Source organism: Aspergillus niger (genome assembly GCF_000002855.4).
Source record: "Aspergillus niger supercontig An08".
In the NCBI taxonomy this organism is placed as follows: Eukaryota; Fungi; Ascomycota; class Eurotiomycetes; order Eurotiales; family Aspergillaceae; genus Aspergillus; species Aspergillus niger.
In genome coordinates this window covers 243,860-266,156 of record NT_166524.1, presented here as the reverse complement: position 1 = coordinate 266,156, position 22,297 = coordinate 243,860, and the positions used below count along the sequence as shown (strand labels likewise).

The 22,297-nt window shown below is 52.3% G+C and overlaps 6 protein-coding genes across 6 annotated transcripts; 4 read left to right on the top strand and 2 right to left on the bottom strand.

Annotated features, from left to right (window-relative positions):
• Window positions 1-101: 101 nt before the first annotated feature.
• Window positions 102-2,519, top strand: An08g01250 (uncharacterized protein; the record flags this gene model as incomplete). The annotated part of the gene is made up of 2 exons (XM_001392206.1): window positions 102-1,393; window positions 1,460-2,519. 2 exons carry the CDS (start codon window positions 102-104, stop codon window positions 2,517-2,519), a joined length of 2,352 nt encoding a protein of 783 aa, XP_001392243.1.
• Window positions 2,520-3,697: 1,178 nt separating this feature from the next.
• Window positions 3,698-6,875, bottom strand: An08g01240 (uncharacterized protein; the record flags this gene model as incomplete). Its single annotated transcript, XM_059748825.1, has 4 exons — window positions 3,698-4,894; window positions 4,963-5,593; window positions 5,777-6,612; window positions 6,714-6,875. 4 exons carry the CDS (start codon window positions 6,873-6,875, stop codon window positions 3,698-3,700), a joined length of 2,826 nt encoding a protein of 941 aa, XP_059601136.1.
• Window positions 6,876-9,349: 2,474 nt separating this feature from the next.
• Window positions 9,350-13,960, top strand: An08g01230 (uncharacterized protein; the record flags this gene model as incomplete). Its single annotated transcript, XM_001392204.3, has 7 exons — window positions 9,350-9,601; window positions 9,835-10,148; window positions 10,236-10,403; window positions 10,770-10,956; window positions 11,014-11,287; window positions 11,357-13,696; window positions 13,752-13,960. The coding sequence occupies 7 exons, from the start codon at window positions 9,350-9,352 to the stop codon at window positions 13,958-13,960; spliced, it is 3,744 nt and encodes a 1,247-aa protein (XP_001392241.3).
• A 392-nt stretch (window positions 13,961-14,352) lies between these two features.
• On the bottom strand, window positions 14,353-14,816 carry An08g01220 (uncharacterized protein; the record flags this gene model as incomplete). Its single annotated transcript, XM_059748823.1, has 2 exons — window positions 14,353-14,468; window positions 14,639-14,816. The coding sequence occupies 2 exons, from the start codon at window positions 14,814-14,816 to the stop codon at window positions 14,353-14,355; spliced, it is 294 nt and encodes a 97-aa protein (XP_059601135.1).
• A 1,496-nt stretch (window positions 14,817-16,312) lies between these two features.
• Window positions 16,313-19,111, top strand: An08g01210 (uncharacterized protein; the record flags this gene model as incomplete). Its single annotated transcript, XM_059748822.1, has 9 exons — window positions 16,313-16,435; window positions 16,515-16,652; window positions 16,718-16,828; window positions 16,886-17,032; window positions 17,090-17,463; window positions 17,520-17,814; window positions 17,867-18,070; window positions 18,121-18,293; window positions 18,343-19,111. 9 exons carry the CDS (start codon window positions 16,313-16,315, stop codon window positions 19,109-19,111), a joined length of 2,334 nt encoding a protein of 777 aa, XP_059601134.1.
• An 810-nt stretch (window positions 19,112-19,921) lies between these two features.
• Window positions 19,922-22,006, top strand: An08g01200 (uncharacterized protein; the record flags this gene model as incomplete). Its single annotated transcript, XM_001392201.3, has 1 exon — window positions 19,922-22,006. The coding sequence occupies one exon, from the start codon at window positions 19,922-19,924 to the stop codon at window positions 22,004-22,006; it is 2,085 nt and encodes a 694-aa protein (XP_001392238.1).
• Window positions 22,007-22,297: the final 291 nt, after the last annotated feature.

Sequence of the window (22,297 nt, the reverse complement as noted above, 5' to 3'; positions counted from 1 at the left end):
GAAGTCCTAATTTCAGAATTTGGACATAAAGGACCCCTGGGCAAGCCCGCCGTTGCGAAAATGCCCAACATTCCACTCCCTCCGCCTACGGGCTACACATGATGGCCACCTTGAACCACCCCCCTCAAGTGGCTGGAAATGGCCAAAAGAACTCAAATGCGGCAAGTCCGATACTGGAGCCCCTGCGGTATCGGACCAGGAAGTCACTGTACCTTCTTTGCTTCTATGTTGCTATTCTGCTCGCTCCTTGGATCATGACTTGTGTCATGATGGTGCGCCCTCTGGACGCCGCCTCCTATACTCGCCAGGGCTTTGGCCAGTCGGCGGCCGTGGTTCTGGATATCCTCGTCAGCCTGGAAATCATCCTCGTGCTTGAAAAGATACAGGCTGTTCTCGCCATCCCCATCGTCTCCGGTTTTCTGGCCCAAGCTGCCGTCATCTACACGCAGCGACGCTCGTCTAACCAGAAGCTGTCCCTACGACAGATTGTTACTCTAGCCGATCGTCCCTGGGCCAACGTGGTGTCATGGCTTCGCTGTCTACCACTTCATGGCAATGGATCCCCACTTGCCATTCTTGGAGGGCTGTTCGTTCTGCTGGTAGCAGCCACCCCTGCCATCCAATCACTCTTAATCAAGTACGAGGATATTAATATTGCCGCATGCTGGGAGTCACCGGTTCGGACATGCGATCCAACGAATATTGCCACAATCGTGGGTCTTGATCCGGAACCTGCTGCTCTAGAGTATATGCCCCAGAGTCTTGCTGTCCAGCAAGTAGCCAAGAAGACGCAGCTGGTAAGCGAGCTCGACGTGCAACCTTACCTATGGCCGGAGCAATGGACAACAATCAACGACGCTCAGGCTATTGAGAGGGGAACATTCTTCTGGTATGACGAGAGTTTCCCTTCGGATAAGTATTTTGTATCTGCGCTACAAAATGGGACCAATACCGGTGTCCTGCGCCAACATGCCATCCGGTTGAACTCAACGTCCGCCTGCGAGGCGGTGCATCCCTCTGCCTTTCCGCAGACATGTTCGGGTGACAGGCCTTTCGTGGCTAACTTGTCAGCACCTGATGCTCTTGACATCCGAATCTGCGCGCCCGGCGCGTTCGGCCAAACGCCTTGGACTCGCAGTCGGGACCGCCAGGATATCTCAGAGGAGCTATGGATTGATGTCGTTCAGCAAATCACAGGTTGGATTGTCGAACAATCCAACTTTACGTTGAGATGTACTACGAATACTACTCGGGGGTACTTTGAAATAAGCAACTATAAGAATGGCAATAACCCGGGACCGCTTCTTGAGAAATGGCCCAGTCCGGAGGTGCTGAAGCAGGATTTCAATGACTATTTGGGAGCAGGTGCAGGTTATGCCATTCCGTCCGTCGTGTAAGACGTCCCCCTTCCAACAACCTTCCAATTAGCTACCAGAAGATAACTGACAATATATACCAGTGACAACGACACAGACTATAGTCTCTTCGCCATAAGCCCCCCACCAATCGATCCTTTCAACTACGAAGAGCTCTACGCAGCCGGGCCACTAATGACCAGTGCAATAGCTCTATTCGGCAACCAAAGCTTCTTCAACGCCGCCAGCAACGCTACCACCAACAACACCACAAGATCTGCACTATTCTCCATATGCCGATTCAACGCCCTTCCATTCACTCGGCTCGGGGAAGTCGGCTTCAGCACCGCCGGAGATAACTGCTATGATCTTTTGTCGGAAATAGATCGCTTCAGCGACGACTACTGGTACCAATACCTGTTGTACACGATATACAACTGGGTTGTCGCGTTCAACGATACTCAATCAGCCGTTACAGCCCTGAGCATGGCAACTTACTTTGCCAACGAAGCTGTGCTCACCAACATAGCAACTCAAGGCTGGTCAGATGGCTCACGACAGATCAACTTTGACAGTGGTACCGTGATAATTAAACCTAAATGGAGCTTAGCAGGGGTGATAGTCATATCTACTCTCATTGGTCTGCAGATCTTGGGTCTATGTCTGATTGTGTTTTACTGTCGCTCGGTTCCCACCTGGACGGATAGTCTCGATGCTTTTGCGATGCTCCGCATGGGTGCGGAACTGCAGCGTGAAAAGCATGTTCGCTTTGCGGGTATCAGGGATACGGATGAGCAGGATATGGAGGACCTCGGTCGTATTGACGGGCTCGTGGGCGTTGTTGAAAGTCGTGGACTGCGGGGAGGAGACGAAGCACATAGTATGAAGGACAGTTCGCCGTTGGTTTCTCAGTCGGAGGGGGATCCCACCTCCTCGGGAATCCCATTGGCCGAGCTTCCGCCATACTCCTCCACCGTCTCGATTAATACTCACAATGATGAAGCAAGTGAGGAACGAGATGAAAGGGCAAAGAAAGAGGGTCTAGTGCCGCCGTTCCGTCTCGCAGTGGGTGCACCGGGCCTGATTACAGAGAGTATGGCGCCTAAGAAGACACGGAGGCGGAAGAAGACAGGCATAGTGATAACAGGTGCAAGTCAAGTGTGATGGAAGTGCTACAGTTTTGGGAATAATACTAATAATGATAATAATATAAGTTGGTAATCCACCACAGATGCAACTATTCTCCTTTGGTCATTCGCATACTGGAAGCATTCTCCCTGAATAAGTAGGGTAGACAAGTCCCGCAGGTCACATCAGTCATGTCAGTCCGTGAGATTATGTACTACAGGTGGCTTATTGATACGTACTCGGTGCTCCAGTATAGAAAGTATGCTTTAGGAAATCGGATCACAAAAGTAATTTTATCCATCTACTTGGAATATATATGTCACGATAGGGGATTGTGTTGATATATTTTTTATTGCATTTATCTCAAGTCGAGATAGATATGGGATGTTTCTTTTTCAATAAAAGATAACAGTAGTGAGAAAGCGTCAATGTGTAGTAGATAGCCGTTAGAAAATTTTATATGTTCAGGACCTGGAAATCATTGGTCTACTAGTAGTGCTTTCGAGTCAATAAGCCTGTTGATTACTTGGAATGCAGGTGCTGTGCATGATAAGTGAATGGTATTGATGTTGCTGTTGAAGGTAGTAACTTAGTAATAGAATATGTTCGTTTGTTGTTGGAAAATATAGGATAGCAATCTGCTATTCATTACTATATCCTAGTAATGTATAACTTCATCTGTTTAAGAGAATGCCGTGAAGCTGATTGCGTGGAATAACAGCGTACGCGATTGACAGCTCATTTTTCAATACGTGGAATAAGGTGCGATGCTCTCTTAAAGCTTAAGCTTAATACATTACAAAATTCTAGGATTATGTTAATGCAAAAGAAGATGAACGCTTCTATCAATCAACCTCGTCTGAAACAGCAGCAAAGCAGGATAGACCAAGATAACCTGACCCTCCTGTATATCATCAATAGTCATAACAGGCCACAAGCTGGCAGGGTATCGTCGATAAGCGAACAGGCAAGGCTGCAGCTCCAGTTATTGCGATTGGAACTGAGCGAACGCGACAAGAATATAACAAACACAGGGAAACAGACAGTTCAAGGAAATGATTAACGAGGGTGAATGCAATGATGATAATGACAAAGGAGAAAGGTCCAAATGAGGGCAGCCCGACAACTCAGGCTAGATACAAGATGTAGATGACGGAGAGGATGAGTATCGCACTGAAAATGTTGGCCGCGGAACGGTCAACAGAGCCGTATCCCTATTGCTCATGGTCCGGCTTCTGCTCATGCGCAGTCGTTACTTCTTTGTCAGCTTCCTCGTGCTCCTCAGCATCAAGGAACGTTTCTCTTTTATCTTCTTCTGTTTCATCCGAGTCTTCGGGTACCGGAGACTTTCCTTTGACCATAATTACTTCCTCTTCCTTTCCAACCTCTTCCTCCTCAGCATTTGCCTCTTCAGCCACGTCTGCATCAGGCTCCGCCTCTGCGGCCTCTGCGTCATCGGTCGGCTTCTCAGCCTGCTCCGCTTGGGCTGCAGCGGCTTCTGCTTCTGCCTTCTCCATTTCGGCCGCCCTGGCCTGTTGTCTCTCCCAGACCTCCTTGCGAATGCGGTCATCTTTGGCCCGACGGAGTCTCTCGGCCTCCTCCACACCACCACTCTTCTTCAACTTGCCTTCTTCGACAAAAGCTCCGAGCTCCTTTTGGAAAAGCCCAATACGGCGAGTCTCCAGCTCCTTCTGGCGTGCCTTCTCTGCCCGCTCAATCGCCTCCAAGCGAGATTCATGGTTCGGCTGCAAGGCGCGCACCTCACCCAAGACGCTGTCTTTTGCCTTCATGGGATCCACAGCCGGATCAATCACAACGTTTCGCGAGGTGTTGCGCAAGGTGGGTCCACCCGAAGAGTTCTGCATCGCCTGCTGCTTTGTGGCCTGCTCAACAAGAGCAAAAGTTTGAGCTGCCTTCTCCAGATCATCCTGAAGATCAGCTGCGAGGTCCTCTTGCATAGTAAGCTGGTCACGCTCTTCACAAACTTGCTGGAGTTCCTTCTCCCAGATCTTTGTCCAAACGGGCTTCTCCCGCTTAAGGAATTCCTGCATCTTCTTGATCTCCTTGGTAACGGCGCTGATGTCCTTACTCACAGACTCCAGCTGCCTCGGCAGCGGTCGGACACCACGAGTCACAACATCCTTGCGGAGATCCTCGACCAAATCCTGGAGGTCGTCAACCCGCGCCACAAGACGTTCTGATTCCTCTGCAAGTTCCTTCTTTCCAGAATTCACCCGCACACGGCCCGCATCGCCTTCGAACGAGGGTACTGTGACATCAGCAGCAGCCGTCTTCAGTCCACCTGCTTTGGTACGGATCGCACTCATTGAGCTCGCAATATCGGCGGTGAAATTCGAGTACGTCTGTCGTAGTACAGCAAGGTCACGTCGCAAACTCTGGAGCTCTGCGATCTGACTGTCGCTCCCCGTATAGGTCCCTTCCGGACTTCCCCAGTCTTCGCGGTAGCTGCAACAGGCACAGGAGGCGCAGCAGCCAGACGAGCCATTTCTTTCGCAGCTTCCAATTGACGGTCTGAAACACGTTGCATCATGCTTTCTTGCCCCTCGAGGGCCCCTTTAACACCTTCGATCATGCGACGGACTCCACCGAATTCATCATCAAAGTGCTTCTTGACCTCATCCAGGATATCAACATTGAGCACCAACACAGACCGATCCTTGACATCGCTCAGATCCTCCAGCTCGTGCCGGACCCCTGAAACAGGGTCCTGAATATAGATTTCCGGCAAGTCAACCCCGTTGTTGTGGGTGTTCCAAGCGAATTTCTCAATGAAAGCCAGCTGAAGTCTTCCGATAGTAAGGCCAGTATATCCTTCTGGGAGAACGTATTTCTTTATCTTGCTTCTGTATTGAAGGAATAGAGTGAGCTCCTTGCCTGGGGATTGCTGTTCAGGGGAGTATTGGGATGCTTGAGGTGGGGTAGAAGCAGACACAGCTGGCTGCTGGCCTTCAGACTTGGGCGTTCCTGGGCGGGCAGCCGCGGTAAGGGCAGCATCCTTTACGGGCTCAAATGCCTCTGCAAGGGACGGCTCTTCAGAAGGACGAGGGAGATCGGGCTGCCGTCCAATCGCCGGGTGATCAGCCGGACCACTTCCAGGGCGTTCAACAGACTTTTCTTTGGCGGCAGTAGCACCCTCCGCTGGAAGTTCTGCAGGTGACCCAACGCGAGATTTTGGGCGCTCCTCTTCAATACTGGGAACGCTCGCAGGCGCCTGTGAAGCAACCTTTGCGTCATGCAGCCGATTTGTCGATCGCTGTCGTCCATGAACTGACCCGCGTAGACGCACAGCATTTAGCGACTCACGGACATCACGCCCCCGATTCGGTATCGGAGAATTTTGGGTCGGGAGGACTGGAACACCGCTTGAAGAAGTTCCCAGATGCTTTTGTATCTGATAGGCAGAAAACCTTCGAGAGGCCCGACGTTCCAGCTCCCCGCTTCTCTGCAGAGCCCCAAGAGCATCATCTTGTTTCGGGGCTGGCGGAGGGGGCGGTGTGGGATAAGGTGGCGCGTTGGTCGAAGTCACGGAGCCCTTGGGAGTTGCCCCAGAGTCTGGTTGAGATCCTTGAGATAAGATGTTTTGTGCCTCGCGCCTCGACGCATCTCGTTCTGAAAAGCTCGCCCCTCGCGCATCAGCCGATGCCGCTGAAGACGCCCGGGCCATGGATGGGTCCTCCATAGAGCCATTACTGCCAAATCGCCGAGTCGATCGCTTCGGAGACGTCACCGTGGAGGCAGTGTCCTCATATGCTTGATTCAATGCCGCCTGCGCCGAAGTTGCACCACTTGCACTTGTGTGCCGACCGGGCAATGGCCTATTTTCCTCCTTCTGTTGTCGCGCACGTAGTCGAGCCTGCTTTTTCTTGAGGCCATGTAGAAGGTTGATGATGATGTCGCGAACTCGAGGGAGGTAGCGCTCGAGACTCTGTGGAGACGCATCTTGGCTGAGAGTATCTTCGAGGATCGTACGCAAAAGGTCGGGTACGGGGCCAAGATCTGAGGTGTCAACTCCGATGGCATTGAAGGCGCGACAAGCCAGGTTGAACTCATAGCCCAGCCGTACGTAGACGTCGGACACTTCATTCTCTGATGCTTGTCGGCGGGACCACTGTGTCAGAGTCTCTAGCAGCTGTTTCGTGGCGACCAAAAGATGGGTGACACTCTTTTCGATTTGGTTGATCTGTTTCTCGGGCTGTGGATCAGACGCACCACGAGGTCAGCCGGAGTATTTGTGGGACGGCTGGGGGGTGATTTGGGAGTGACCCAAGCAGTGGCTGCATGCCACCCATAATGGAGAGAAGCACTTACTACCACGCTCTTTGAGGACTGAGACCTCGTCGAGCTCGACGAACTGCGCGGTGCAGATGTCATGGCGGATTCCACACTGCTCCCTGAACCGGATGGGAAATGCTGGGCTGACGGACTTCGCTGGGAGCGGGAGGAAACGCTGGAGGCGGACTGCATATGTGCAAGGCGGGAATCCGGGACAATTATTCTTTTCAGTGGCAGTTGATAAGTTGTAACACGAGTATATTAGGAGCCACAAAAGGATGCAGTGTGCAAGGTCGCGAAAAGGGCTGGGGATTGAATATTGTCTCAGAAGAATGTGTAAGGGAGAAAGAGAGAGACGGAGAGAGGGAGGGAGGGAGGAGTAACGACGGCGGGATGGATCGAAATAGCCACAAATGATGAAGAGAAACGAGGGAAATCAAGCAGGAGAAAGAAAGAGGCGGCGGAGAAGAGTATGCAACAAAGAAAGCAGGAAGGTAATAATGATAAGAGAAATAAAAGTCCGCACGAGAAAGGCAGCGAGAGACAAGCGGGAATTATAGCCAAGGAACCAGCCTCTTCGAGGGGGTGGGAAGGTAGTGGTGGTAGTAGTAGTTTTGGGTGGTGGTGATGCTGTTGGACTGGCACTAAAGCAGTCTAAGGGATCTGATAGAAGACCGATTTGGGCACAAGTTTAGTCTCCCGGCCAGCAGAGCAATGAAATGCCCAGCAGAAAGACTCACTGCAACTCAATCATCGCTGCCTTCCGAGACCTGTGCCAGCCTGAGGCATCGAGAAGACAACGCCCGCCAGGTCACATGCTTCCACCAGCCTCCGGGATTTTTGGTTTCGCCGGATCCACCTCAGCCGCGCCTCAATTCAACTCTCTCTTATGCCATACAGACAGTGTATCATCCTTCAGTTCCTCTGTAGATCTACTGATTTGAAATGTCTTGAGTTCAAAGGTCCCCAGCGGTGAATGCAAGTATTGCTCACGATGATGCTGAATCTGCTCTCAACTATTGATACTCTTGAGCCTTCTCGATCTTCTCATCCCTTGGTGTGGACACCTCTATGATGACACCGATCCCTCGGCCGTCCATGTCAGACTGCAGAACCACTTGGGGTTAGAGTTTCAACGCCGGAGGGTCCCTTCCTATCAAACTTCCGGAATACCTTTCCTGTGTGACACTGCGTAAGGTTCTGTACAGTAGTCCTAACGAGGTCTCGCGCACTTTGGTCGGTTCGGTAGTGATGGCAGTACCTCTCTCGATCGATTGTTTCAACCTGCAACCAAAGGGGTTCCATGAAGTCTCTCTTGGCTGTTGACGGAGCCACTCTTACGTAACGACACTTTCTATTGATTGATTATCGCTGGTTCAACACCAACAACAATATAACAGGCCCGATTCATCGACACAAGGCATGAGTTGCTGGACGCCTGGGCAGGCGCTCAATGGAATAGACTAGCCTAACAATGCTTAGCATGGCCCGGTCAATTGCCCCGGCGCTTGCCTTAGTTCTTACTGTATTCGCTTAGTCTCTTAGTAATGTGATATCTATAGCATCATGTGGGTAGTGCGCTGAAGCGTCAATGAGATTGTCCTTCAGGCAGGGTCTTAGCGCAAGCCGGTTCGTTGATTTGCTTTGCCAGTGTTTCCCCAACAATACACAGCAAGCATGATGCAAGTATAGTTTCGGTCGATCACCGAGCTAGCTGTCTTATCTCCTTGGCCCGAAGGTCTATTTTTTTATTATCATGTTGACAGCCGCAGTAACCAACACAGATGTCTGGGGAAATACAAGTGGCACGGCGCTGCTTCTCAATTTCAAGGAAAGCACGTCTGGAGGAGTAGTATTCCTGTCAAGGACTCTATAGATCGGTTTCCTAGCCTAGTTAATCGGGAGGTGAATGGCTCCCCACATAGCGAGTGCCCAATTTTGGTGATTGCTGGGTGTGTTGGCAGGACAGCAGCCCTTGCTGGAGCGAATTTGAGCTCCGTTGCATTTACCGATCGCACCCGGATTCCAGAAGTACCGTATGGACTATTCAGACGCGGTGACAGTAAAGACATAGACATGGACCAAAGAGCTCTGCGTGAGCATGGGCTCTGGAAGTGAGCTTCCATGCAGCAAGGGATCATTCCAGACCTAGGATCAGAGATACAGACGGACCTCATATGAATTCACCATGCAGCGCGATGGTGGGCCTGCTCCGAGTGGATTCTGACAGGCCGCAAGGGCAGGAGTTCATTGAGAATTTGCAACTCGACTGATGGAAGCAGAAGCAAGTGGAGTGAGGCGACATGGTGCGTCTCAGTAGCGAGGTGGGAACACACACCTACACGCACGCACACACAATTGCAATCCCATTCATGGAGCAGGAAAGATGATGGTGATTGAGAACAACCAATTATTGTGGTCTTTTATTACTTTTTTTTTTAATCATTCGAAACTATGCCTTACGAAAGACCGTCAGAAACCCCTCAAAATGATACTTGCTCCTCATAATTTAGTAGTACTCCACCAGACTTAAAAACAAATGTTTATCGGCCAGCATAGCAAGAAATTCAGATATGGAGGTGGGAGTAGAAGTGAAACGAGGGAGAGAATGGAAGAAGAGACCTTTCTCAGGTACTCCGTACGGAGTACATCCACATAAAAAGCAGTGCACATTCCCATGGCCATCATGTTCCCCACTCGCTTGCCAACCGCCAACCAAGCCCAGAGACCCTTGGGACATCCATGGGATTTGCCCACCTAAATTCCCCTCTGACAAGCTAAACCCTCCAGCCAGACCCAGCACTAACCGCCCACTGACCTACGCTGTACGTACATAAAACTAACCTTACTTGACCTGTGGATGATGTTAGCTGTCTGGCTGGCTTGTCTCTGGCTTGTCTCCTCTTTTTGTGGCTGCTCCTCTACCAACTAACATTGAACTTCCTCTCCCTGTGTAGTAGTTTACGTTCTTCTTTCCTCCTGCGGCCCGCAGCCTGACTTGACCGGGGCTCTCCTACAATTCTCTGCGCTTTATTGTTACTACTCTGCTTCTCGCCAGTCCTTGCTGGTGTTCGTCTTCTTGCCTCATTCTCCTTCTCCTCCTTCTCCACTTCCCGTCTTTCCTCCCGGATCCGCGTCTCCCCTCCTTCCTCCCCTTTCCCCGTTTCTTGCTCTCTCTCCCTCTCTCTCGCTCTCCCTTCCCGTGGACGTTCAACTCACAAGAAGGCGGTCCCGTGACTTGTTCGGGGCTCTCGCTCTCCTACCACAGCTTCTCTTTTCCCCTTCCACCCCGCCATTCTTTTCTTTCCTTCCCCCTCCCCAATCCCTTCCTCCCACTCCATCACCGTTTCTTCGGTCCTGTTTGCGCAGGCGGTGTGTTTTGGCTTCGTGCCTTCCGTCCGTACTCTTTACGGCTTTGCGTCGTGCGACGACGTAGAGCTACGCTCGGTGACGATCCAGCCAGATGGCTTCTACCGTCAACTCGGTGTCGGCTGCCAACAGTGCGTCTGGCAATGCCGTGAATCCCCAGAATCCCGGTACTAGACCTTCATTGAGATCCAGTGCTAGTACGAAGGCATCGGAGGGCGGCCGGCGTCAGTCCGGCAGTCCTCTCGAGAGCGGACAGAGGTACGTTGCGAGGTCAACATGTAATCCCTCATTCCTCCCAGCTCGTTCAACTCGTTTGCTTCCATTGCCCTTTCCTCACCGCTTGCCGCCTCACGAAAATATGGTCGTTTACCCTGTTACCATCTCCCCTCCCTCTTATTATTATTGAGGACAAGTCTCTTCCTGACAATGCCCTCCGTGGCTGTCGGGTCTTCTTGACGACTGGTTTCGCGTCATTGTGTCCTCGCTTCCCCGTCTTCCTCTCCCAGTGTTATACAGTCAATCTCGTTCCCTGTTGAAAGGGCACCATCGTCTATCTCATACTCTTTGCTGATAGGCATGGAATTGTGTTGCGCATTAACTAACCCACCTCTTTCTTCATGATAGGCGCAGTAACTCCCAGAAAGCTTGGTCCCACGGCGCAAACCCCATCACACAGCGGGCCTCCTACTCGCAGCAGAACGGCAACATGTCTCACAAACAGTCCGCCTCTCCTCGACCGACTCCCAAGGAGTCAAACACCCCCGATAACCACGCAAATGATCGTCTTGTTTTCTTGTTTGCTAGCTTCATTGTAAGCTCGGTTTTCCACACCCGGCATATATTGACGTGAAAGGCTTACGGTTTCCAGGGTTTGAATGCTACGATTACCACGAGGAATGGGGATAAATACACGGGAATTTTTTCGTCCTCGACGCTGGAGCCTAGCGACTGTTCGTTCGTACTCAAAATGGTGCAACGGCCAACCAAGGCGGATCAGAACAAAGCGAACGGGGTTAGTGATGTCTCAAGCCCGTATATGGGGTCGGCGCCGGATCATAGCATGTCCTTCGATGTCAAGGACGTGGTCGATATTTCAGTCCCGAACGTCACCCCGGCCGATGTTACAGCAAAGAGCGCGAATGGTAAGTCACCGGGCCAGCTTGAGAAACGGAAAAATTTTCTGGCCCTTCTTGAGCTAACGAAAGTATCAGGAACTCCTGTAGGTTTCAAAACGGATACCGACATTTCCGGAAATCTTGCGATTCGCGAGCGGACTCTCAAGCGCTGGGAGCCTGCCGCCGACACCGACGTCGACCTCTCTCTCGAAAGCGCACACAATTCAACTGGGTGGGATCAATTCGAAGCAAATGCCAGGCTCTTCGGTGCTACTAGCAGTTACGATGAGAACATCTACACAACTAGAATCGATCGGTCAGACCCTACCTATAAGCAGAAGGAAGCCGATGCTGCTCGAATTGCTCGTGAAATCGAAGGCGCTACTACAGATAATGCACATGTTCGTGAGGAAAGAGGACAGGTATCGGCAGATGATCACGATGAGGAAGCTAAATACAGCGGTGTTCGTCGTGATGAGAGGAGCTTCCCGCCGCTCGTTTCGGGGCAGCCGAACAAGTACACTCCGCCAGCGCGCAGGCAAAACGCCGCTCAATCTGCCATGGCCTCGGGAGCTCCTGCAAGCTCTATCAAGCAGGCTCCTAGTACCCCGAAAGAGGCTGTTGCCGCAGGACCGCCCAAGGAGAATGGGCAGGCCCAGGCTCAGCCCGCGCCGCCCAGTATAACAGCAAGCTCCACTGCCGATACGGAGCCAAAGCCTGCATTGTCCAAGACTACATCTGGTGCCCCGGCTCCCGCAAATGCTACATCGAATGTGGAGGCCGAGGTGCTCGACTCTTTCCGGCAATTCGCCCACAGTGAAAAGGCGAAGTTGCAAGAACGCCGTCGTAACCAGGCTTCATATGATCGAACCATTAAGCTGAACGAACTTATGAAGTTCTCCAAGAACTTCAAATTGGCAACGCCTGTGCCCAAGGATTTGGTTCCCATCCTAGCTAAAGACCCGCACAAACAGGAAGAGATCATTCAAAGAGCTCAGCAGCACGCTGAGGAGAAAGTCGTGACCAAGTCCCCAGCAAGTGCTGATCCGAAGCCCGCTGCTCGCCCATCTGGAAATGCCCGCCAGGAAAGTGGAACTATGCCACCTCCTGCGCAGTCTGACCGCCCGAACTTTCCTCGGGGTCGTCAAATGTTTCCCCCAACCGGTCCGCATGCCGGACCTGGTGGGCGGCTTCCGCAGCAGCCAGTGCACCAGGGCCGTCAAGCCACTGGTATGCTCGGCCATCGTTTAGCAGACAACATACAGCAGCGGAAGGGAGCCGCGATGGGAGCTGTTCCCGCTCCCTTGCCTATCAACGAAGTTCGTATTCCCCCAACTGGCCCAGCTGGCGAGCAGCCTGCTGTTACTAGTCCGAATAAGGTGCAGACACCAACTTCGTCCATGTCGACCAAATTCAACGTGAGGGCCCTGGAGTTTAAGCCAAACCCCGCCGCAAGTACCTTTACACCCGGTGCTTCATCCACCTCATCTCCTTTCACCCGAGGACGCTCCGTCTCACGGACCACTAGCCCCTCGTTGTTCTTTGGAGCGAAGAAGCCAAGACCGATTTCTGAGAGGCCGTCCCTTAACGATCAGTTCAACCCTATCAAGCGCATGAAGAAGGAAAATGCGGAGCAGAGTGATAAGGGCTTCGCCTTCAATGGAGGCATCCCGCCCGCTTACAGGACCCCCCCTACTTGGGATGCTGCTCCCGGAAATGAAGAGAAGACATACCTGGAAATGTTCAAGCCGCCTGCTTCTGTGCCGGCTATCTCTCCTCAAAGCCGGTCTGCGTCGAATCCCCAGATGCCTCCGCCGCAGATGCCGTTCCAGTTCCCACAGAACACTCCTGGCATGCCTCCCACTACTGGTCCACCGCACGGACCTCATCTACACCCTCAGCAGCATCACAATACCGGGCCCCCACACTTTGACGATCCCCACCGCATGCAAATGTCAGCCTCGACCTCGCAAGTGTTTCCATCGCCAAGACTACAGCACGGTTATCCATCCCCCATGGCGCCACATGCACAGCTTGCATTCGGACAAGCCATGCCACAATTTTATGTCAGCCAGGCCGCCCAACAGCCTGGACATATGAGGCATTACCCGGGCGGTCCTCAATTCGTCAACCCCCAACCAACCATGGGCGCTCCAATGATGGTTCAACAGCCGTCTAGCGGACCATACATGGGTGTCCCTCAGGGCGTGGCCCCCTATACACCTCAGATGCAGATGTATTCCCCAAACCCTAGCCACGCGTATCCCCAGCATGTGCCACCGCCCCAACCTCACAGTGGCTATCCCAGTCCCAGTCGGGGTGCTCCCATGATGATGCACCAGAACTCTCAGCCGGGTCAGCCCCCGCAACCGGTGATGTTTATGTCCCCTGGGCAGCATGGCCAACCCGTGTATCCAACGCAGCAGCCAAGCCACAGTAGGTTATAACGAAATCAGAAGACAGTTGTGGGTTAGGTCGCTAACTTGGCTAGTGCCCCCGGTCCGCGGCAATTATCCTCAGCAGCAGCCCCATTTCCAGTCCAGTCCCCACCAAGTGCACCATTACCCACCTCACCAGCATCGGACGCCTAGTAGCGGCTACAACCAATTGCCACAGATGCCTCCCCAAATGCCTGCTCAACCCCCGTCTACTGTCGCATCTGGACCTCAACCGCAAGAGGCAGCAGATGAAGTGAAATGAACCATCCCCGCTTGACAAGCGTGAGACGCCATATCGCTGGCTCAGCGACCTGACCAAACCACCGCCGTTCCTCTTTGGAAATTCAGGCTTCACTTGGACGTGAACTTCAGTTGTTCACCGTTGGCGACTCAAATCGTCTCGCGTCGACCAACAACCTCACTATGTTTACCAAAGCTATCTGTACTTTGTACGTATGCGCTGCGCTATGTGCACCGGAAGACGTACAGTGTTTCCGGTTGGCGGGTTGCGATTCCCTGCTGGTAAGCCAGACTCTTTTTTTTTTTTTTTTTTTTTTTTTTTTTTTTTTTTCTTTTTTTATCTTAGCACTCTCGTTGGTTTCTACAAGCTAACCAAACGCAGGCGAGGTGGCAGCTTCGTGTGAAGTATTGCAGTCAGATCAGGTGTGTATAGGAGTAAAGCCATGGGCTATAAGTTGAGAGATCTCCGAGGATTGGTGTGTCGGCAAATAGTTCGGCATCCGATGGCCTTGTTGCCATCCTATGCAGACCTATATTATACGGCTTCTTGGAAGTGATTTACAGAACCCAACGAAGGGATTCAACTACGATAACTTTCCAAGTTACTGGGGTACTCATTGCTATATGCCAATGATGTTCTGGGATCTATCATTTTCTTTTCTTCTTTTCTTTCTTCGTTTTTGCATGTCTTTTGCGTTACCATCTCTAGCCATGGGGAATCGGACCGGAGGAAGAAGAGAGTTCGGGTGGACAGCGACGGGTGGAAGAGGCCGTGAGCGAGTGGCATAGGAGGGACGTTGCACATACGGGGGTGAGTTGTTGGCATGACATTGAGATGATATGAGAGGAAGTGTTCTAAGGCGACTTGTTTTACGCATTTTGAAGGGGATGAATGGCATTCATATAATCGAGCTTTATGCCTTATGTAGACCGGAACCAGTATAAGTAGCGTAGCAATCACGCAGGAGCTGCAAGTCAGCATGGTGGACCTTGATAGTCGCAGACTGTAGCTAGGACAACACAAAGACACGTCATTCCAACAACAATCATGGAATATTGAAAGAGCATTCTCCTCAGGTCTTTTCAGTTTCTTATTTGGTCATCATCCAACCAAGAAAGACGCCGCCACCGCGGTACTCTACCCTCTAACCCAAGCCCAACCACCAGCAAAACACCAGAGTCCACAATCCCCGAGCCCATCACAAAACCATAGTCAATCTCTGCGTCACCCTACCCATGCCCCATCCCGCAAATCTCCCATTCGGCAGTTAATCAAAGAACAAAAGGAATGTACGCCGCAGCCATTAGTTTCTGAAATTCCTCATGGAGAAAAGCGGACCAGAAACCCCAAATTGCGGCTTGGAAACAAGAAAAAAGTATGTTTTAGTTTGTTGTACACATGTCTCTCCAAGGTATAAAGCAACGTCGTGAGTCTCGCGACGAAGACCTTGTGCCTTTCACAAGAACTTGTGTCTGCCTTGATGATGGATGAATGAAGAGAAGAGCGGGAATGGGAGTATGGATTCAGGTATCCGCGAGAGATGTTTCCATGATATTTGCAATGGGGTGTTCTCGAGGAAGGAATTCTTTGTTGGATTGCTTGTGTTGGTTAGGTCGGGTTGGGTTGGAAGGTGAGCACACAGCGGGGGTTGAGGCGACGTCGTTGGTTTCGCGGTCTGACCTTTTACCAGGTGATCATCATTGGAGAATGACTTTTTCTTGTGGCTTGGAGGGAGGAGGGTGAGAGATTGGGGAAAGGCTGTCTGTGACAGAAACTGAGACTGGGACGGGGGGAAGTCAAGTAGGAAGTGATGGGACGTGCCTTGTGTTAGCTCAGCTTGGTGTGAACGGTTAGTTGGAGGTGAGTATTGATTGTTGATGGCAAGAGCGCAGAAAACATCATGTTGGTAGTGGTGTTTTAGTTGTTGTTGCTATCATTCAGCAGACGCGTCCGTTGTGGGAGATAGATATAGAACAGAAGAGCGTATGTGTTAAAGCTAAAGAGAAAGAAAGTCAAGCTTCGGCGATAAAATGGGGAGCTTTCCCACGGATGGCCCTAAACCCGATTGGGGGCGGGGTACCACGGGCAGCGCCAAAGGGGACAATCCGTGTATTATTCCATGTCCCCGATCTCTCTCCCTGTTGAACTTGGGGGCCGTTGATCTCTGTCGTTCTGCCTTGGACTAGAGGTCAGTCGCATACGTGTCGTTTCTCCAAGGCTTTCTTTCTTTTATCCGTTGATATACCCCCTTTCTCGCCCCGCCGAAAACGTTCCTCCACTATCGCCGCTGCGGTGGTATCTTAAAGACCAGCTAGTACTTATTAGCTGCCCTCCGCGAGACACCAACGACTGTCAGCAGCAACCACACCAACCATGGATTTCCTCAAATCTGCTGTCGCATCGGCGATCGCAAAGGGTAGCTCGTTCCCTTACTCGCTCGGGGACAGAGTTGACCTCTCCGACTCGATCTGGACGCTACACAATGCTACGAAACGGGTATGAGATGTCATGCGGGCCCGCGGAATCACCCCCCAAGGGGCTAATGCGATTGCTGATCGGCGCTGGGTACGTATAGGAAGACGGTTCGCCCTGCAGCGTCTTTACCTTCGATATTGCTTCCAACAAATCCCGTCTACCGTTGGCGAAGAATGCGGTGCGCAAGTCTCGGACGCTGAGGCATCCGGGTGTGATTAAGGTCTTGGATACGATAGAGGTAATTGGGCACACGCCAGCCCATGCATCATATGTTATACGGATGGAACGGCTTACGGGTTATAGACGGAAGCTAGCCTTTATATTGTCACGGAACGAGTCGTTCCCCTTTCTTGGCATGTTAAGCGGAGGAGTCTGAGCGAGGAGACGTCGAAATGGGGCTTGTATACTGTGGCGGTATGTTCTTGTCATGGTGGTTATGGTGCGACTGTTCTGACGTATGCGGTTCTACAGTCCACGCTCAAGTTCATCAATGGAGATGCGGCGTCTGTCCACGGAGTCGTCAGGGCCTCTTCGGTATTCACAAGCGAAAGTGGGGAATGGAAACTGGGCGGTTTCGATATTCTGAGTTCGATGAACGATGAGAATGCGGTCATTTATGTCAGTATATACTCTTCTGCATAACGAGATGCGCTCTTGCTGACAGCACACTTGCAGACATATGGTAGTCTCGTTCCTGACGCGGCTCGATTCACACCTCCGGAGGTCGTCAAGAGCGGATGGGACACAATCAAACGGAACCCGCTGACTGCGATTGATTCTTACGGGCTTGGAATACTGGTTTACGAGGTCTACAATGGCAATTTCACTGGCGGTGACCAGGTGGGCAAGACGACGAACATCCCGCCCAGTATGCATCAGAGCTATAAACGCTTGTGCACGGCGAATCCTAAACTGCGCCTGAGCCCTGCCCACTTTGTTGAGCAGGGGAAGAAGAGCGGTGGCTTTTTCGAGACCCCACTTATCCGGCTGACGGACGATATTGAGAGTTTGGGACTCAAGAACGACGCGGAGCGAGAGGAGTTTGTCAAGTGAGTCAATGCCTTGTTTGGAACGGGCTGCCACTTGTAGATGCTGATTGAAGTAGTGAGCTTGATGAGCTGTCTGACGACTTTCCTGAGGAGTTCTTCAAGATGAAGGTGCTTCCAGAATTGCTGAAATCGGTTGAGTTCGGTGGAGGCGGTCCCAAGGTCCTGGGGGCTATTCTGAAGATCGGAGCGAAATTATCCCAGGAAGAATTCAACTCGAAACTCACGCCAGTAGTTGTCCGACTGTTTGGAAACCCGGATCGGGCGCTGCGGGTCTGCTTGCTCGATAACCTCCCAGTGATGATCGACAACCTACCTCAAAAGATCGTCAATGACAAGATCTTCCCTCAGATTGTTAGTTACAACAGACCCCGGCTGGGCTCGATGCTAATTCCACGTTCTACAGACCTCTGGCTTCACCGATGCCGCACCCGTCGTCCGAGAGCAGACTGTCAAGGCTGTTTTGCCAATTATCAACAAGCTCAGCGACCGTGTCATCAACGGCGATCTGCTCAAGTTCCTCGCACGTACCGCCAACGATGAGCAGCCGGGAATTCGTACAAATACCACTATCTGCTTGGGCAAGATAGCGAAAAACCTCGGGCAGAGCGTGAGTGGTTTCAATTGAGAAGTAAAATTGGCAATACTGACAAATTACAGTCGAGATCCAAGGTTCTTATTGCGGCTTTCAGCAGGTCTCTTCGGGATCCCTTCGTCCACGCCCGGAGCGCTGGTCTGCTTGCTCTTGGAGCAACGTTAGAGTTCTTCACCGAGGAGGACTGTGCGACGAAGGTCCTTCCGGCTATTTGCCCTTCCCTTCTTGATAAGGAAAAGTAAGAACACCCACTTTTGCTTGTGGCTCCGGTCTAATTCTCCATATAGGATGGTCAGAGACCAGGCGAATAAGACACTCGACCTGTATCTTCAGCGTATCCGGAAGTACGGCAGCACTATGGCAGACACGGTAATTCCTCCGGCAGCCAGTGCAGATCCGGCAAAGGATACAGCCCGTATTGGCACGTCTAACGATAAGTCGTGGGCCGGATGGGCAATCTCCTCGTTCACAAATAAGCTCACGGCTGCCAATGGCGAAATTCAGCCCACCGCCAACGGTGCCAAGCCGGTCGAGCCTGAACCAGCTCGTCCAGCGTCTGTTCCCCGCCCAACGAGGGCGTCGTCGTCGGTGCAGAAAGAGACGCTACGGCCTGCAGCTCAGTCTCTGAACCGGTCCATGTCGGAGCAACCACCGACTTTGGCTAAAGCAGAGGACGATGCAGAAGATGTTTACGACGCATGGGGTGCAATGGACGATGATGAAGACGAGCAGCAAGCGGACGAGGATCCATTCAGTGCGACAGCAACTAGCAGTCCGACCGTTTCTGCTCCTGCTCCTGCTCCTGCTCCTAAAACAGCCCCGGTCCCGTACGATGATGGCGGCGAGCCAGACTTTGCGGGTTGGCTGGCCGCCCAGTCCAAGACAAAGAAGCCATTGCCAAAGGGGTTGAATAAATCCAGTCCCACCTCTGTATCTCGGCCATCGAGCCGCAGTAGCACGGTTAAGCCCAGGACCGTTGTCGCACCAGCGAAGAAGATCGATACAACACCTAAGGACACTGAGGAGGACGACGGTTGGGGTGATGCTTGGGATTAGCAGTATAAATTCTTAATACCCGATTCTTTATGTTCATCAGGGTACATATTCCCTTGCGCTATATTGTGATTATATCTCTCATCTTGCGACATATCCAAGGCATGAAGGCAGGGGAGTTTGGGCGCCATGCAGTATATAGTCTGGTTAATTATTCTTGTTTGTTTGTTTGTTGCTGCTGCTGCTGCTGCTGCTGCATGAGTTGCGATAGGATAGAATCAATTAGTGCAGACATGGTTACATACAACTTGAGTGAAGGTTAATTATCTGGGGCAGCCCACTAGAAGTAAATATGAAACGCCGGGTAGCGGTAGGGGGGCAACACCGTTAGATAAATCGATAGTTGAGTGGAGGAGAGATAAAATACTACTAGTCAGTCTGGCTTGAGGATCGACTCGATAAGGCGGAGGGGCGGCGCCAATCAAGCGCCGGCTGCCCCGTGATCACATCCGCCGCTGATCCTCCGCCGCCCGAGACAGTTCCAAGTCATCTTGTCTCTCCCTCCACCTGCCAACCATCCCGTTCTCTGCCTTGGGGGATCTCTTGTCATCTTACTCCAGGGTAGGACTTGACTCTCCTACTTCTGCCGTGCGGTTTGCTCCCTCGCGTGCACAGTGCCAGGTCTGATTATCCTGCTCAGAATCTAGATAATCCTGCTGCCTTCCAGCGTCTCCGTGCCTGAGTGTGTCCGGGAAGGCTGGTGGGTGTTGCATATCTCCTCATGCGCGATGGGTGACGGGTTACGAACTTGAAGGTTAACTCGGTCCGTGATATCTATTCCGCACATCTACAGCATTATTCGTCCTCGCTACAATGGAATCCGACGAAGCTCCTCCTCCGCCATACTCTGCGGTCGACCCGTTACTCGCACAAGCAAACAGCCGAAATGCCGCTGCAACTGCGGAAGTGAATCGTGTCCTGCTACGTCTGCGTGGGGGGGAGACAGCCCCCGGCACCACGCCCTCGAGTCCTGCGTCCAGCTCCGCCAGTCATGATCTTCTAGCATCCTCCTCCAGCCTGCCTACCCACTTCACATCTGCCGCGGAATACTTTGTGGAGCGACCGCCTCCGACTTCGAGCCGTCAGGGGGACATTGTGGAACATTGTGTAACGATCTTTCCGCGCAGTCAATCAAAGGACATCCGACGTCGTCCTCGTTGTTGGACCGCGCAGAAGACGGAAGACATCACCCAGCAGGACTGGGACGTTTTTCTGAGATACTTGTTTCCTCCACATTTGGGTCTAGCGTCTACTTCGGCACAATTGCCCCGTCAAGTGAGAGCGGAGATTCAGCGTGACCGCAAGGATCGGCCCCAGGAAACGGATGAGGAACGCAAGAGACGGATTGCTGCCGTGATCATGGAGTGGAACCAATACTTCTTCGAACCCCGCTCGGCTCGTGTCATATATGTCTACGTGATGGATCCTCAGAGTGCGCCGCGATCATCTTTGTGTCCTAAGTGCTGGCCTGCTGCGACAACACGAGAGAATCGAGTCGCCCAGGCATCCGACGCTGGTCGAGATCGCTTGCAACAGTCGCCTGCGACACCTACAGCTGCTGAGCAGCCTGGTGCGTCTCCAGTCAATGCTGTTTATGCGCCAGGACCATATGCCTACCCACATTACCCTGCCCCTCCTACCCCTTACGCACCTTATGGGCATCCTGCGCCATACAGCCCTACTGTGTATCCGCCTCATCCCGCATATCATTACCCTCCTCCACCGCCGCCGCCGCCGCCGCCAGGACACTACCCCCCTCAACCTCCTTGGGGCTGGAATGCTCCTCCATATGGGGCCCCGTACCAGGACCCAAGCATGTCGAAGGGAGGAGGGCCCTTGGATTGGATAGCGTCCTTGGCCTCACAGGCTCAAAAGTATGGAGAGCGCTTCACGGAGCAAGCACAACATTATGGAAGACAGGTGGAGGAACAGGCTCTTGCTCACACTCGCTGGATCGAGGAGCAGGCCGGACTCCAGGGACGAAAGGTGGAAGATGCCTTTACAGGCTTTGTCAGTCCGTCTCGCGATGATTGGATTGCGAACCAACCCCCTAAGCCTGGGTACGTGCAAAATAACATTACACATACACCTGCGGCCACGACCACGACTACAACAGCTACGCCTCAACGTGCTACCCCAGCCCAGCCTGAACGGACTCGCCGGGTTTCAATCGACTCGGAGGCATCCGACCTGTCTTTCTCTTCCATCGATTCCTTGTCGACAACGTCCGAGCTCAGCGCCTCTGATCTGGCCACTGTCCGCGCACAGCTTCTGTCTCTTAACGACCATCATGACCGTGAGCTGTACGAAGCCGCCGTGGGCCTGCGCCGTCAGCTTGACGTTTTACAGCAATCGCGACGCCAGAACCGCACATCTGGACGAAGCGGCTGGCGCCACGGCTGGAGACGATGGGACTCGCCAAGCGAGCAGCACCAGAAGCAGTCAGACAAGCGAGCGGTCAAAGAAGAGACCCGAGCTACGCGGAAAGCATTCCGGGATGTCTTGCGTCGGGCGCGAGAAGAACAACGCGAGAAGCGGCGGCTCAAGCGCACCCGCCGGCGTCAGGAGCAGCGGGTTCGTGAGATGCAGAGGGACGGTGGTGAGATGCCACTCGAGCAGCACATGCAGCGGTTGGAGCTTGACACTAATCGCGAGAGCCGCTCAACAGTGCAGTCTTTCACGTCCATTCCATCCCCGGCGCGGTCCTTGGCCGAATCGGATAGTGATATCAGCTCCATCAGCACGCCGAGCACATCAAGTAACGAGAAGATGCCGGTCAAGGGGAAGAGCGAGAAGTCGGCACTCGAAAAGAAGCCGAACAAAGAAGCAGAGAATTCATGTGAAAAAGACAACAAGGGCTCCGGTCAATATAATCGGGGGGCGTCACGGCGCAATTAGTGGGCCATAGCCAGGACAAATCATTATTTGGAAGTTTTATGGAACGATGCATGATCATAGCGGTGTTTATATTCATGGAAGAGACTGGAATTGGGATTCTCTTGTGTATTTATTACTTTCTTTTTTTATTTTCCCCTACATCATACCGGCGTCAACCCGTGGTAATTAGCATGCTTGTTCAACACGAAATCTAGAGCCATGCACCAACCAATCCCATAACCAATACCAGGATCTACCAAAAACCGTCGTATAATATCTATTTTATACAAGAAAGGCAACCCCACTCTTTTT